This window comes from Dipodomys spectabilis, unplaced genomic scaffold (assembly GCF_019054845.1).
Source record: "Dipodomys spectabilis isolate Male_0828 unplaced genomic scaffold, ASM1905484v1 ptg000003l, whole genome shotgun sequence".
NCBI classification, from domain to species: Eukaryota; Metazoa; Chordata; class Mammalia; order Rodentia; family Heteromyidae; genus Dipodomys; species Dipodomys spectabilis.
Window position 1 is genome coordinate 1,717,501 of NW_024870680.1, and position 17,188 is coordinate 1,734,688.

At 37.0% G+C, this 17,188-nt stretch overlaps 1 protein-coding gene across 3 annotated transcripts in view; it reads left to right on the forward strand.

The window, feature by feature from the left end:
- The window catches only part of Grm5 (glutamate metabotropic receptor 5), a 506,808-nt gene that overhangs the window by 400,370 nt on the left and 89,250 nt on the right, over window positions 1–17,188 (forward strand). For all 3 annotated transcript variants that reach the window (XM_042688901.1, XM_042688912.1, XM_042688921.1), the window contains exons 5-6: window positions 10,457–10,625; window positions 15,892–16,018. In XM_042688901.1, the coding sequence (XP_042544835.1) occupies window positions 10,457–10,625; window positions 15,892–16,018 (296 nt within the window). The remainder of the gene's footprint in view (window positions 1–10,456; window positions 10,626–15,891; window positions 16,019–17,188) is intronic.

The following is a 17,188-nucleotide window of genomic DNA, read 5'->3' on the forward strand; positions in this document are numbered from 1 at the left end:
TTTCGGGCTTTATCTCCTCACTTACACAGTAGCCAGCCAATTAATCAAAATCACAAAGACATTTCTTAAGAAATATCCTGGGCTGATATTGATATTTTTGTGGAGTAAAGGTTACTGCTCCATTGAATCAAGAAGATTCCCAGTTGGGAAAGAAAACAGAGATGCCTGCATAATAAGAAACTCCCCTAAACTTCCAGAATCTTAAGAGGAAGTTGAGAGAGATAGCTTGCCATATTGGCACACGTTTTTGAAAATTTCTCTAATATATTCAAATCATTATTTTTAAACCTCATGTATTGTTAGTGTATACTGTCCAGCCATAATTCTTTAATAAAAATTGTTGGTGCTGTCAGTGCTACAGAATCCAGAACTTTTTAATTTAGAAGCTTGTAACTAGTAATATAATTCCACCAATGCAATAAAATGGTAATCCTTAATCAATATATTAATATTTCTGCACCAAAACATATGAATATTCATAGTAGGTATTATAAATAGTCTATAAATGCCCTAATAATAATTCAGATCAGGTGTTATCACTTCATAATTTTAGATAGGTCTATCCTTTCCTGCAAAGTTATAAAAAAAAACATGATATTCAGCGTTCTGAGGATTTCAGAATTACAAAGAAGAAATGAGAACTCCTACTATTTACTACAAGTGACCTAGATCATGGAGCACAGTCATTAAGTTAGGTACCATGGATGCTTTTTCACTGTAGCAGTAGGACTGAGTTACTCAACACCATCTTACAGCTTAGAGTAGTTACCATCTTCCTTAAACTGGCAAAGTTTGCTGACTTCTGGCTTAGAGGCTCCTTTAAGAAAATAACTTTCAGAGCCGGGCGCCCGTGGCTCACGCCTGTAAGCCTAGCTACACAGGAGGCTGAGATCTGAGGATCGCAGTTCAAAGCCAGCCGGGGCAGGAAAGTCCATGAGACTCTTATCTCCAATAAACCACTAGAAAACCGGAAGTGGCGCTGTGGCTCAAGTGGTAGAGCACTTGCCTTGAGCTGAAGAGCACAGAGACAGTGCCCAAGCCCAGAGTTCAAGCCCCACAACCGACCAAAAAAAAAAAAAAAAAAACTTTCAGAAGCCTTGCAATTGCTAAGGATTGAACATAATGCCATGGAAGAAATGGGGAGGACAAATGTTATAATGAAGACAATCAACTAGCAAAGTAGAAGACATTTTTCCTCTAAGGACTACTTGGATATTCATGACATCATTTTCAGCATGCACCAAATTGTGGTGTAGAATCCAGTCAAAAACATATGTGTCTGCCCTTGTCACATACAAATGATTTCAGGTCCTGGGGCTGGATGTTCCCTCTAACAACAAAACCCTTATATTATAGCATATATAGTACATATTGTGCATGCACAGTATTTGAAAATGTGCTATAAAATATTTTATTATTAAAATCATTGTATTAAAATTATATAAGGGTAAGATTCTTATATTTTCTATTAAGTGAATCAACATTAAGTAGAATAAGATGCATATTGAAATCCCTTGTGCCCATCAAAAGTTTATCACAAAAAGGAATAGTTCCAAAGCTGTCTTTAAAAAGGATTAGAAAGAGATTAAGCTGAAAGAAGAATAAAGGATTAGAAAGAGATTAAGCTGAAGAAGAATAGAGATGAGGAAAGAATGAGTAAATGTATGGAGCAAATAGACAATATGAAGCCAGAATAGTAGAAAGTGTAGGTATTACAGGAAGAAATAGGAGAAACTCTAGGGCTCCTAGGCACAGGCTGAAATTTTTTTAATAGAGACTCAGAAGCACAACGAATCAAAGAAAGGTTGGACAAATGGGATTGCATGAAACTGCAGAGCTTCTGCATGGCAAACGACATAGCTAGCAAGATCAACAGAAAGCGTACAGAGTGGGAAAAGATCTTTAAAAGCCATACAATGGACAAGAGTCTCATATCTAAAATATACTTAGAACTCAAAAAACTAAATTCCCCAACAACAAATCCTCAAAAAAAACAACTGCCTGATTAATAAATGGGCTAAAGACTTAAAGAGAGACTCCTTTGAAGAGGAAATAAGAATGGCCAGCAGACACATGAAGAAATGCTCACTTTCTCTAGCTGTAAAAGAAATTCCAATCAAGACAATAATGAGATTCCACCTCACCCAGTTAAAATGGCTATAATCAAGAAATCTAGTAACAACAGATGCTGGAGGGGATGTGGCCAAAGGGAACCCTACTGCATTGTTGATGGGAGTGTAAATTTGTTCAACCACTCTGGAAAGCAGAATGGAGGTTCCTCAAAAGATTCCACATAGAGCTCCGTTATGACCCAGAATCCCACTTTTGGGCATTTACCCAAACGATCACAAACAAGGTCATACCAAAGCTACCAGCACAATCATGTTTATCGCAGAATTATTCACCATAGCTAAGATATGAAACCTATCCCGATGCCCCTCAGTAGATTCATGGATCAAGAAAATGTGACACACATACACAATGGAATCTATGCCTCCATCAGAAAAAATGACATTGCCTCATTTGTTAGGAAATGGAAAGACTTGGAAAAAATTATATTAAGTGAAGTAAGCCAGGCCCAAAGAAACATAGGTCCCATGGGTTCCCTTATTTACAATAACTAGTATATGTCTGAGTCAAGCAGAAAAGGTCAGATAAGTTGATGTTAGGGAAATTAACCCCAAGATAACTATTCAAATGTTTTTTTCTTTCATGTGATTGTTTCTAATATATTTATAAGATGATTTCTTTGTTGCTTTGTATGTCCCTCCACCATGGTATAACTCCAGCTTTCACTGTATTTGATGTCGGTATAATTTTTGGAGGGGAAAGGAAAAAACAATTCGTTTAAATAGAGATACAGGTGGACCCATTGCAACATGAGATGTACAAGTCGTTATATTGAAAAACGAACTTTACAACTTTGGTGGGGGGAGATTGAATAAGAAGGGTGGGGAGGATGGGAAGGATGGGAAGGAGAAACAAAGGAGGAGGCAACAATGCTTGATAAGAAGTGTACTCATTATCTTGCCCATGTAATTGTAACCCCTTTGTACAGTATTCCCCCCCCCCAAAAAAAAATTTTATTAAGTGAAGTAAGCCAAGTCCAAAGAAACATAGGCCCCATGGTTTCCCTTGTTTGCAATGACTACTACATATCTAGGACAAGCAGAGAAGGTCAAAGACTATGTACGTATGACCACATCAGATAATGTTAAGCAAAATGTACCCCAAGACAGGGACACAACGGTTTTTTTCTTTCTTGCTAGTACTTTTAATGTACTTAAGAATGAACTATGTGATTCTTTTGCTTCTTTTGTATGTTCTTCCCGCACAGTATAACCCCTGTTTCACTGGATTTGATGCCAGTGTTCTATACCTTGTATATACATTTTTGTAATTTGGGGAAGGGAGGGAATATTGTGGAATGCTTAAATGGGGATGCAGGCTGACCCATTGTGATGACAAGATGTACAGGACACTATGTTGAAAATGAACTTTACAATGTCAGTGGGGGAGGGGCAGGAAGAGCTAGGAAGTTGGGGAGGGAAGTGATGGTGGGGAGAAAACAAAGGAGGTAACAATGCTCACTACAAAATGTACTTATTACTCTATTCATGGAACTGTAACCCCTCTGTACAACATTTTTACTATATGTGTGTGTGTGTGTGTGTGTGTGTGTGTGTGTGTGAAAGAACGTGTAGATATTGAGCTTGTTTCAGATAATTCTTTTTTTTATTGTGAAAATACCGTACAGAGGAATTACAATTACATGGGCAAGATAATGAGTACATTTCTTATCAAGCATTGTGGCCTCCTCCTTTGTTTCCCCTTCCTATCCCTTCCCATCTCCCCCCCCCCCCCCCCCCCGCCCCGCTCCCATCCCCCCTTCTCCCCCCCCCCCAGCCAATGTTGTAAAATTCGTTTTTCAACATAACAACTTGTACATCTTGTTGTTGCAATGGGTCCATCTGTATCCCTATTTAAACAATTTGTTTGCAGGTAATTCTTAATGCATGGTTCTCCTTATAGAAGGGACAAAGAGAAAATGATGATCTGTGTTGACATACTGATTTTCCAGGAGAGAAATCCTGAGTCTCAGAAAAGCAGAAAGACAGGTCCAAGGTTACCTGACAATTAGTAACCCTGCAAGAACATTATGCAACTCTCAAACAGCATCATCCAGTGCAAACTATCCTGGTTTGTTTTAACTCATTTTTTTCTTTTATTGCACGTAAAATAGTTTAATCTATATAGCAGAAAAAAGATTCCACTATCAGTAACTCTGTGATCTTTCTTTTTGCTTTCCAATTACTTTCTTTTTTTCTTTTCTTTGTTTTTTATTGTCAAGATGCTGTACAGAGAGGTTTTAATTACATAAGTAAGGTAATGAATACATTTCTTGTCAAATTTGTTACCCCTTCCCCCAATTTTCTCCTACTTTCTCACCTTCCTACCCCCCCCCAAGTTGTACAGATCATTTCCTACATATTGTCTTGTGTATATCACTATTGCATTGGTTCCCTCCTTGTCCTTTGTCTCACCATTCTGTTGTTCCCCTTCCCTTTCCTAATTCCAATAAACATATATAAAATACTAGGACACCAAAATCAAATACAGTAACAACATAGGATATACCATAGAGGGAAGAACATACAAAAGAAACCAAAAATCACATAGTACATTAAAACCAACAACAAGCCATGAAGAAATGTTCAACTTCTCTGAAGTCTGTTGATCAGAAATGAAAACACTTCTTAATGAGGCAGTGTTTCTCCAGGGGTTAAGGCAAAATGCTGTCAGGGGAATGGAATAATTATTGGTGGAGAGAGTTCTGGAGATTATTCTGTCAGGCAATAATTCTGATGCTTAAGAAATCTTCAAATTAAGGAGGAGGCTGCAATGCTTGATAAGAAATGTATACATTAACCTGCCCATGTAATTGTAACCCCTCTGTACAGTGTGTTCACAAAAAATTAAAATAAAAAAAAGAAATCTTCAAATTGTGAAATTCTTTTTTTTTTTTTTTTTGGTCCGGTCTTGGGGCCTGAACTCTGGGCTTGGGCGCTGTTCCTCAGCTCTTCAGCTCAAGGCTAACGCTCTGCCACTTGAGCCACAGCTCCACTTCAGCTTTTTTTTCTTATGTGGTGCTGAGGAATCGAACCCAGGGCCTCAAGCATGCAAGGCAAGCGCTCTACCACTGAGCCACCTTCCCAGCCCCCAAATTGTGAAATTCTTATAAATATGTAATAAATGTTGGGCAGGGCAATAGAAACTAGAAACTTCATTCCAATTCCATATAACAAAGCAACTATAATAACAATTGACTGCTCATTGAGATTATCCTAGATGTATACTACTCACTGCAAATAAGGGAACCTGTACTTCTCTGGGTCTGGCTTACTTCATTTAGTATGATTTTTTCCAAGTCTTTCCATTTCCTAACAATTGAGATGGTGTCATTCTTTCTGATGGAAGCATAGAATTCATATATATGCAGATATATATATATATATATCATATTTTCTTGATCATTCATCTAATATGGGACACCTGGGTTGGTTCCATATCTTATCTATGGTAACTAATGCTGCAATAAACATAGTTGTGCTGGTAGCTTTAATATGGTCTTGTTTGTGGTCACTTGGGTAAATACCCAAAAGTAGGATTGCTGGGTCTTTAGGGGAGCTCTATGTGGAGTCTTTTGAGGAACCTCCATACTGCTTTCCAGAGCGGTTGAACAAGTTTACATTCCCACCAACAGTGCAGTAGTGTTCCCTTTTGATCACATCGTCTCCATCATCTGTTTTATTAGATTTCTTGATTATAGCCATTCTATCTGGGGTGAGGTGGAATCTCATTGTTGTTTTGATTTGCATTTCTTTTAACAGAAGTTGTTCTTATTGGTATATTATTTGAGTTTTGTTCAATTTTGTTTTTGAAAATTTATATAAAATTTATTTTAAAACTTAGGATATTTAAGTTCTAAATTATAGCCACATAAGGAAGTGTCAGCATTCAATCACAGCAAATGGAAAGAGGGGAGATGTAAGAAAACAGGTCCTACACAAGGACCCAAAGTAGGAGGAGGAAGTGTCAGAGGAAAGCAGCACAGTAAGAGGAAAAAGCATTGAAGGGGAGAGAAGAAAGAGAGAAAGAACCCAGGTCGGAGATATATTCATTGTCCTGTAACTAGAATTCTAATTCGATTAGAGTCTGCTCTAATAGTTGCTTCTAACACTGATGTGTTATAACTGGGATCTCTATAAAATCCATCCCCTCCTAAAAAAAAGAATATACTCTTTTGTAAAAACTGCAGTTTTCCATATTTATGTGATGCATTAATGTGAAGTCAACAAATATATGTGTGTACATACACACACAAATATTAATTAATTTATTTATTCATTGTCAGTCATGGGGATTGAATTTGGGGCCTGGACACTTTCTTTGATCTCTTTTGCTCAAGTCTCATACTTTACTACTTTGAGCCAGAGCACCCCAGTTTTCTGGTGGCTAATTGGAGATGTGTCTCATGGACTTCTGCCCAGTCTAACTTCGAAACACAATCCTCAGATCTCAGCTTCCTGAATAGCTAGAATTACAGGTGTGAGTCACCAGTGCCTGGCTTCATTAAATATTTTAATTCTTTCCTGAAATAAGGCTAGTTTTGAAACATTTCGGTTTTGGGATTTGTTGATGTTATTATTGGTTAGTGCCAATAATGAAGCTTGAACTCAGAGCCTTGATCTCTTGCTCTTAATTCCACAGAAAGCTAGCACTCATGATTTGTGCCACACCTCCACTTCTAGGTTTTTGGTAGTTAATTGGAGATAACAGTCTCTACTATATGAACTGTACTGCCTGGGCTATCTTTGGGTCTCAGCTGTAGAGAATCATTATGTCATCATTGTCCTCCTTGTCCTCTTCCTTCTCTTCTTCCTCTTTCTTCTTCCTCTTATTTTTCCTCTTCTTTGTCTTTCCTCATCTTCTTTGTCTTCTTTACCTTCTTCATCTTCTTCTCCTTCCTACTACTGAAAGTTTTAACAAAATGTTACTAGTTCATAACCACAGATCTTACTGATAATATCACTTTGGTTTGTTCTATAGATAATCAATAATTATGAGAAAATAAGTTCAATTCAGAAGTACAGATTCATTGTTTCTCTTATTACAACTGATGGGCAAATCCAAATTTAAGATTCAACTTTTCTTAAAATCATCTCTCTGTCAAACATGATACTTACCCTTCTACACAGTTTTCATGACTGTTTTCAAAAACTGAATTATTTTACTTTTGCCATTTCTTATGCATAAAACCAAGGGCCCACGTTATGGAAATAAACAGCTTAAAATTTGGGAGGATCATGTAGCTGTTGCAAGGAGATCTGGGGTAACACCACAAAAAAAATGGTCTATTAGCTGTTTCAAGTGGAACTGTGGTAATCTAATGGAGAAGAGAGATCAAAAGACTTGAAATCCAAGTGGATTGTGGAAAGCTTGGTTTCTGCCACTTCAGTTCTCTGCAACATGATTATAACAATCAGCCTCACTTAGCTTCAACTCCATTATCTATAAAAGAAAACGCTCCAACTAGACATTGTCAAGGTTAAACACTGGTAGAAATGGAACTGAGAGCTCATTTTTGTGTGTGAAGAATGAAACCCTCTTATCTCTTCAAATTATCAGTTGCTAGGAAAGAAGCTTTCTGACATTGAGATTTCTTGTCAATGGCAAATCAACAAGCTCGTCTTCTAAGGCTTACAGGCCTACATATTGGAAGTAGGCAGTGACATAATCCATAAGTTCTTCTTGTTTTAGTGCTCTGTGTTCTAATATTTCAGTCATGGCACGCTCACTCACCAGGGGATAACTGGGACAGTCTAGAAATTATGTCTCTTATGAATTTTGATTGAGAATTGGAATTGAGACACTGACCCAAAATTGTCACCAACTGCAAACAAAACATTGCAGGATTATCCTTAGCTACAGAACAAGCAACAAAATTCTAAGATGAATTAGCATTATAAGAAAGACATTGTCCTATAAAATGGAACTGGGAATAAAACACAATGACACCATTTTACAATGTGGTTTTAATAGACTGATGCCAACTCTGTTCTTTTGTCTTTCTGTTCCAAGCATGGGTTACAGGACTGCAATCAGATCACTGGAACCCAAATTCATTTTCAGAGAGCTCAACCTGTAGAACATGGATAGTCAGAGATGGTATTCCTTAACCTATATGCAGCTACTGAAAGCCCTGAGGTGCTGGTGGCCCATGACTGTAATCTTAGATGAGATCTGAAGATCACAGTTCAAAGCCAGCCTGGGCAAGAATGTCCACAAGACTCTTCTATTAATTACCAAAAGCTAGAAGTGGAGCTGTGACTCAAGTGGTGGAGCACTAAGCTTTAACCAAAAATCGTAAGATAGTGCACAGGCCCTCAGCTCAAGCTTCAGTTCTGGTGCATACACACACACACACACACACACACACACACACAAATGACTGAAAGAAAGAGAAAAGAAAGCCCTGAGCCAAAAGCACAGAAAATTATGCAAGATATTTCATATCTGTGACAGCAGATTTTAAGCCAAACTCATGCATTTCCAAAGTTAGGTCCAGCTACTTACCTCAACATGCCAAATAAAGAAATGGGTTAGCAGCAGATAAAGAGAAAGCATTTCTAATCCTCTTTCACATGCAGACATTTTCTTTAGGTTTGAATAAAATAGGAGATAGTACACACAATTATTAAGCTGCCGCAGTCATAATTGGGATCTGTGATCATAGGTGGTCTGATAGCTGTGTCAAAACAGCTTGGCAGGCTGGGGCCTTATTACATTAAAAGTTATCAACCAGCTGGTGGCTCATGCTTGTAATTGTAGCTAATAAGAAGGCTGAGATCTTAGGATGGCAGTTCAAAGCCAGACAGAAAAGTCTGTGAGACTCATCTCCAATAAACTACCAAAGGCCAGAAGTGGAGCTGTGCCTCAAGTGGCAGGCACTAGCCTTAAGCATAAAAAAGCTCAGGGACAGTGCCCAAGCCTTGAGTTCAAGCCTTGGGACCATCACAAATAAATTAATTAATTAAATAAAGATTTATCAACCACTGGTGCCTGATAGGTAGATGGTTGTTGTTCATGTCTGGTCTTTCTTGGATTGCAGGGTGGCTGCAAAGTGATATCTGAAGAGAATAGCTCAAAGCAAAGAACACAGATAAAAAATGGATATTAGAATGCTTAGCTTTTAGTCTGTCATCAGTTAACTCATAGGCCCAAGAATGGAGCCAGTGGTTTCTAGTAAGCACAGCTTTTTAAATACCCTATACCTACCCATTACATACCTGTAAGTCACTGGTGCTGTTGTGATACTGCTTACTCAGTATCCTCAGATTTCTGGAAATGTTCTCACATACAAGAAAAGGCTTGTAAATTAGCACTTGGGTTCCCCCTTTATATTTTTGTCCCCATATCAAAGTAAGAATAATATCCTATAAAAGCTATAAACTATTTGTTTTTTCCCTTCAATGAGATGTACAAGTCGTTATGTTGAAAACGAACTTTACAACTTTGGTAGGTGGGGGGGAGGAGGGTTGGGTGGGGGGACAGGGAGATGGGATGGGAAGGGGAAACAAAGGAGGATGCTACAATGCTTGATAAGAAATGTACTCATTGTCTTGACCATGTAATAGTAACCCCTCTGTACAGTATTTTCACAATAAAAAAAAAGCTATAAACTTCCCTTCCAGCATTTTACACTGCATTAGGAGCTTTAAAGACTCCTCAGATTTATTTTTAACCTTCACTTCTAAATTTGTCTTTATACAGTGAATTTAGCCATTTATAAATGGTTAACTAAAAAGGTTAAATCAAATTTTATACAATTTCTCTCACATTCTTTAATGTTAATAATAAGATTAAAGATTTACCAATTATCTCAGTTAGTAAAGGAAATTTTTATCATGCTATTTAAGTGGAGATAAAAACCTTCTTATCTTCTTTTAGAAACAGGACAGCAGTCCTTGTTTAAACTTCTTGAAGTTATTTCAAAAATGTCTTTCATCTTACAAAGGTCAAGGTATCTTCTCACATGGGATTACTTTATATTTCAAGTGTAAGCTTGAATATAAAATGAAAAAAAAGGAAAGAAAGAGAGAGTGACATAAACGGAGCAAGAAAGAGAAGGCAAAGAAAGAAAGTAAGAGAAAGAAAGGAAAGAAAGAAAGGAAGGAAGAACAGGAAAGGAAAGGAAAAGAAGGAAGGTAATTAGGTCTTTGGAGAGACAATGAAACGGATAGTGTCTAAGTGCATATGCTGTCACAGAAAATTCTAGTATTACTTAAATTACAGTAGACTTATCTGACATATTTTAGCTAATTACAAGTGTTACCTTTTCATAGATCAGTATTAATATTTCTTGTTAAATAATTATTATATTCTTGTTTCTAAGGTATGAAATAATGAATTTCAAGGAAATGGGAAAAGATTATTTTGATTACATCAATGTTGGAAGTTGGGACAATGGAGAATTAAAAATGGATGATGATGAAGTATGGTCCAAAAAGAATCACATCATCAGATCTGTATGCAGTGAACCATGTGAGAAAGGCCAGATAAAGGTAAAATAGAGGCCATAATTCCTTTAGTTTTGTGTGGTAGATTTAACAATGTTAACAGTGGTTGTTTTTAAATTTGATATCCAGTTTACTGTTTGTATTGCAAAGTTGTAATATCAGAAAATGTTTTTAACTCATCCTTACAAATTTCTTTAGAAAGTCCAGCACATAGTCCCCAGTAATCTTATTATTTTACCTGAACTGATTGTGTCAGTTGAAGAATCCTGTTTGGGCCTACTCACCCTTTCTACTTCTTAGTGCCTTTAGAGACATTGCTTCCGGGGAATGAATAATTTAAAGGCAGAAAGCACATCAATTCTAATTAATTTCACAAATAACTATCAAACACATCATTGCAAGACATTTATTAGACATTGGCTTGGAGAAGCGAAAGACAACCAAGGCAATCTACTGCAATTTCCAATTTTAGTCTCTAAATGATCACCAAGAAAACATGAGGATCTTGCTTTTGCTTATAGTTTTTATTTACTTTTTATCATCTTTAGTACAAAAGGATATCAACACAGCATGACAATTTATGAGTTTAGTGCATCTTGATCAGCTTCACCCAACTAAGAATGAATCACTTCAGAGAAAGGCTGATGAGTTAGTTTGTAACAGGTTGGTTCTGAGATAGTAAGCTAAGTAATGACTGATCTAGAAGATGAACAAATACATATAGACATATATATACACACAAATTATGTATATTATTTATATAATACATATTATACATATATATGTAGATATTTATATCTACATATATGGAACAGAATACATAATACAATCAATCAAGAAGTATATAATGACATAACTTCAGGACTTGAGTAGAGTTGGGAAAGATCAGGGATACTGATAAAAGAGGTGACATTAATCAAGATATATTGTACTTAATAGGGTACTTTTGGCTTATAATTCTAATCCCAGTTACTCAGGAAGCAGACGTGAGGATCAAGGAAACTAGCTTGAGAAAAAGAGTCGATAAAGATTCTTATCTCTAACAACCAAAAAAATAGAAATGGATTTTTAGTCAAGAGGAAGAGTACTAGCTTTGAGCAAAAAAAAACACAGTTCAAGCGCCAGTACCAGCACACACACACACACACACACACACACACACACACACACACACACTGTAAGTACTGTACTTATAAACTACTAATTTGTTCAACTGAAACTGAAACCATTTGTATGACTACTTAAAATAATAAAGTAAAATGTATACAAATTTTAAAAATAAAAAATGAGCCATTAGTGAGCAGTCATGGAGAAATCTTAAACATAAATTATTAACCAAAAGAAGCCAATCTGGAAAGGCTATATAACTTATGATTCCAACTATAGAACATTCTGTAAGAATAGTGGTGATAGTAAAACATTAGGGCTAGAAAGAAGGAAGAATAAACAGGAGGAATAGAGGTTTTTTTAGGTCAGTGAAGCTCTGCTACTATAATGGTGGATATTTATTATTCAACATTTTCCAAAACCCAGACAATGTATTTGAATAAGCTCAAATGTAGACTGTATATTTTGGGTCAGTGTAAAGAAAAAGAAAAGAATTGTGAAGTGAAAAGCAAGTAAGTGATAGTAATTTGAGGACACAGAAAAATCTAGTTTTAGGCCAATTCTAGTTTATTCATGCTTCCATACAATTTTTAAAAAAGAAGAAAAGGATGAAAATAGTGTTGTTTTAATTATTTATTTATTTTTGCCAGTCCTGGGAGCTTGAACTCTGGACCTAGATGCAGTCACTGAGCTTCTTTTGCTCAAGGCTAGCGCTCCAGCACCAATTCCAGTTTTTTTCTGAGCAGTTTATTGGAGATAAGAATCCCGTAGACTTTTTTGGTCAGGCTGTCTTCAAAACTGGATCCTCAAATCTCAGCCTCCTGAGTAGCTAGGATTACAGGTATGAGACACCAGTGCCTGGCTGAAATTATTTTAAAGGAGGAAGATGTTAGTTATTGTGTTACAATTTCAAGCAATAGTTACACTTTCAAGCAATAGATTTACCTGGAGCCTTGATTTCAATCAGAATCATCTTTAGTCATTCTAGAACATATTTGAGATGCTAGAAAGAAGTTGACTTATTTTAGTATTGGTAGCAAAGTCCTCAGAGGGTTGTTCTGAAAATCTGGAAAGCATAAGAGTAGGGGAAAGAAAGACAAAGCCAAAGAATATAAAAATAAGTTTGTTCATACTTCCTAAAAGGATCAAAGATTATGAAATAGTTGAAAATCTCTGTGTGTCTCATTTCATGATGCAACAAGAGTTAAAACTATGACTCAGAGTCTAAATCTGACCCACTGCCTGTTTTCGCAAAATAGCTCAGTTGAAAAACCATATTATCTGGGTCTACTTTTCATGCTATATACTAGCAATTTAATAGATGATCGTAATTGTATAATCCAAATCCTAAATGTATACTATTTGGACCTTTTCAGGAAAAGTTTCCTAATTCTTGCTAGATGATGACCTGAGAATTTTATACCTGTTAAATGCTTGTTAAATGTTTCAGATTATGCAATGTAAATTGCCACATGGGTGTTCCTTGTTTTTAATTTTTTACATCAATAGAATTGAGCCAATAGCTTAAAAATACTGGATTTTTTTTGTTTTGGACGATTTATTTTCTACCCCCATTCTACTAATAATAGCTTAACTAATGGAGAAAATGACTGCCTATTCTCACAGTATTAATACTAGTTATTTAGCAATAACACATTCAGACATTTTTAATTCCAAAATTCTATTTTCTTAAGATCTAATTTTCACTCTATTAAGTGTACATTTAACAACATTTTCTTCAATATGATTTAAAATTGTAACTTTCAGTAATGAAGCATCACATGGTATCATTCAGAGAGTCAAGAAAGGATTTTGACCAAAAGAAAATACAAGCAGTGCCAATTACAATTATATCTGGTCATAGACCATGTGCTTTATCAAAGTTCATTAGTGAAGACAGTATGTAAGATGAGGAATATGAGATCATCATAATGTTTATTTATAAGATTGTTGAATGAATTCTGTTTTCACTTCATGGAGGGGAAAAGTATACATTCATTTCTAGAAAGTAACATCTAGAACTCTTCCAAATGATGCGTTTGTTTGGTTATTTTCTACTGCCTAAAAAAAATAAGAAGATGAAGCCATGTGCAGTCATCTCAAGCACCTTGGCCTCTCTTCTTTTCAAGCAAAGCAAAGCTATTGGAGAGAAAAAAAATGGGCTGAATTATTGAAGCAGTAAAGACATTATCCCCACACACCCTTTTTCCTTTGGCTCTGTTTTTCAAATACAAAATTCTTATCAATAAGGATAGACTTTTTTAAACATAAAGAGATAAAATTATTCACTAGTGGAAAGAAACTAAGGTAAATCTAGAGCGCAAAAGTGTCTAATTTGGGGAAAGAAAAGACATATTATATATAAAATATGTAAATATACATGTGAGGAAAAACACAGGTACTTACTAAAATACAGACATCCATAACTAATTATCCATAAAGTTTCACATGATTTAGGTCTATGTGTGTGTGTGTGTATGAACCAACACACACACACACACACACACACACACACAGAGCTTTGGCACTGTTCCTGAGCTTTTTCATCTAAGGCAAACACTCTGACACTTGAGCTACAGATGTCTTTGACATGTTACTGGTTAATTCAAGCTAAGAGTTTCATGAACTTTTCTGCCTGGGCTGGCTTCGAATATTGATCCTCAGATCTCAGCCTCCAGAGTAGCTAGGATTATAGGTATGAGCCATCACATCTCAGTTCAATTTAGTTCTTGATCTTGCCACCCACCAACTTCATCATTTTGGACTTATCACCACTTATGTTTACATTCATCTTCGGTGTCTTTAATTATAAATTAAGGATATTGGTATTTATTTTGCCTAATAGCATTTGAAATTTGAATTAAACTAGCCATAAAATGGACAAGGGTCTCATACCTAAAATATACCTGGAACTCAAAAAATTAAATCCCCCAACAACAAATCTTCAAAGAAACAACTGCCCAATAAATAAGTGGGCTAAAGACTTAAAGAGAAACTTCTCTGAAGAGGAAAGAAGGATGGCTGATAGACACATGAAGAGATGCTCAACCTCCCTAGCCATAAAAGAAATGCAAATCACAACAACATTGAGATACCACCTCACTCCAGTTAGTATGGCTAAAATCAAGAACTCCAATAACAACAGATGCTGGAGGGGATGTGGACAGAAGGGAACCCTACTGTATTGTTGGTGGGAGTGTAAACTTGTTCAACCACTTTGGAAAGCAGTATGGAGGCTCCTCAAAAGACTCCACATAGAGCTCCCCTATGACCCAGCAATCGCATTTTGGGCATTTACCCAAATGTTCACAAACAAGACCACACTAAAGCTACCAGCACAACTATGTTTATTGCAGCATTATTTACTATAGCTAAGATATGGAACCAACCCAGATGCCCCTCAGTAGATGAATGGATCAAGAAAATGTGGTAAATATTCACAATGGAATTCTATGCCTCCATCAGAAAGAATGACATTGCCCCATTTGTTAGGAAATGGAAAGGGTTGGAAAAAAATTATATTAAGTGAAGTAAGCCAGGCCCAAAGAAACATAGGTCCCATGGGTTCCCTTATTTGCAATATATGCAGTATATGTCTGAGTCAAGCAGAAAAGGTCAGATAAGTTGATGTTAGGGAAATGAGCCCTAAAATATGTATTCAAATGTTTTTTTTCTTTCATGCGATTGTTTCTAACAAATTTATAAGATTATTTCTTTGTTGCTTTGTATGTCCCTCCCCCACAGTATAACCCTCCTTTCACTGTATTTGATGTTGGTATAATTTGTGGAGGGGAAGGGAAAAAACAAATCGTTTAAATAGGGATACAGGTGGACCCTTTGCAACAATGAGATGTACAAGTCGTTATGTCGAAAACGAACTTTACAGGTGCAGGAGGTAGGGGGTGGGGGGGTGGAGAGGATTGGGGGGTGGGTGGGAGGAGGATGGAAAGGGATGGGAAGGGGAAACAAAGGAGGAGGCTACAATGCTTGATAAGAAATGTACTCATTATCTTGCCCATGTAATTGTAACCCCTCTGTACAGTATTTTCACAATTAAAAAAAAAAAAAGAAATTTGAGTGAAAAGCCCTTTCTGCTTTACAAAGCAGCACACAAAATGTGGATAAGTGATTTGATGTCTTTGTCTAAAAATAATTAATCAAAAAATATGCAAAAGTTGATTAACCTCCTTAATATTTGCATTAGGTGATCCGGAAGGGAGAAGTCAGCTGTTGTTGGACGTGCACTCCTTGTAAGGAGAACGAGTACGTCTTTGATGAGTACACCTGCAAAGCTTGCCAGCTGGGGTCCTGGCCCACGGATGATCTGACAGGTACAAGTGTCATGTGATTAGCACACTCCTCCAAAGTGAACTGGAAAGAACAGATATTGGATAATGGCATATCCAAGTATTTCTCATCTTGGTTTATCCTCACTATGGGACAAACACTTTCATTGAGCACCCAAGTCTTTTGAAAGACTGAGCTCATTTTCAGGTCTTAGGGGAAGAGCTACCTATACTCCCATCCTAATTATATTAGAACTTCTAGGTTGTCTACTTGCCATTCTCAGCCTAGAATGAACTGCCCAGAAGTTCCTAAATAGGACTTTAGTGAAGTATGTGATCAGAAGTGTAGATGGGAAAGTGCCAGCTAGGGAAAGGCAAAAATATACACTTTGCCCACTATGTACACATATCCACACACATCCCAGAGCAGCAAGGCAGCAGAAACTAAAACTCTTTCCTTTTCTTAATGATCTTCCTTAAGTGAAACAAAATCTCCAACTAATAAATGTGTGTGTGTGTGTGTGTGTGTGTGTGTGTGTGTGTGTGTGTGTGTGTATCTTTTCTGGGGCTTGAACTCAAGGCCTGGGTGTTACCTCTGAGCTTTTATCCTCAAAGCTATTGCTCTACCACTTGAGCCATAGCTCCACTTCCAGCTCTTTTGATGGGCAATTAGAGATAAAAGTCCCATAGAGGGACTAGGAAGGTGGCTCAGTGGTAGGACACTTGCCTTGCATGCATGAGGCCCTGGGTTCAATTCCTCAGCACCACATAAGCAGAAAAAGCTGGAAGTAGCGCTGTGGCTCAAGTGATAGAGCACTAGCCTTGAGCTGAAGAGCTGAGGGACAGCGTCCAGGCCCAGAGTTCAGGCCCCATGACCGAAAAAATGTCCCATAGACTTCCTGCCCAAGCTGGCTTCAGATGACAATCTCACATTTCAGCCTCCTGAGTAGCTAGAATTACAGGCATGAGCCGTGGTGGCAACTAATAAATTTTTAAGTAATATTGGATACATGGCACACTTGTCTTTTTTTTTTTTTTTGTGGGTCATTGGGGCCTGAATTCTGGGCCTGGGCGCTCGCTATCCCTCAGCTCTTCAGCTCAAGGCTAGTACTCTACCATTTGAGCTACAGCATCACTCCTGGCTTTTTCTGTTTATGTGCTGCTGAGGAATCCAACACAAGGCCTCATGCATGCAAGGCAAGCACTCTACTACTG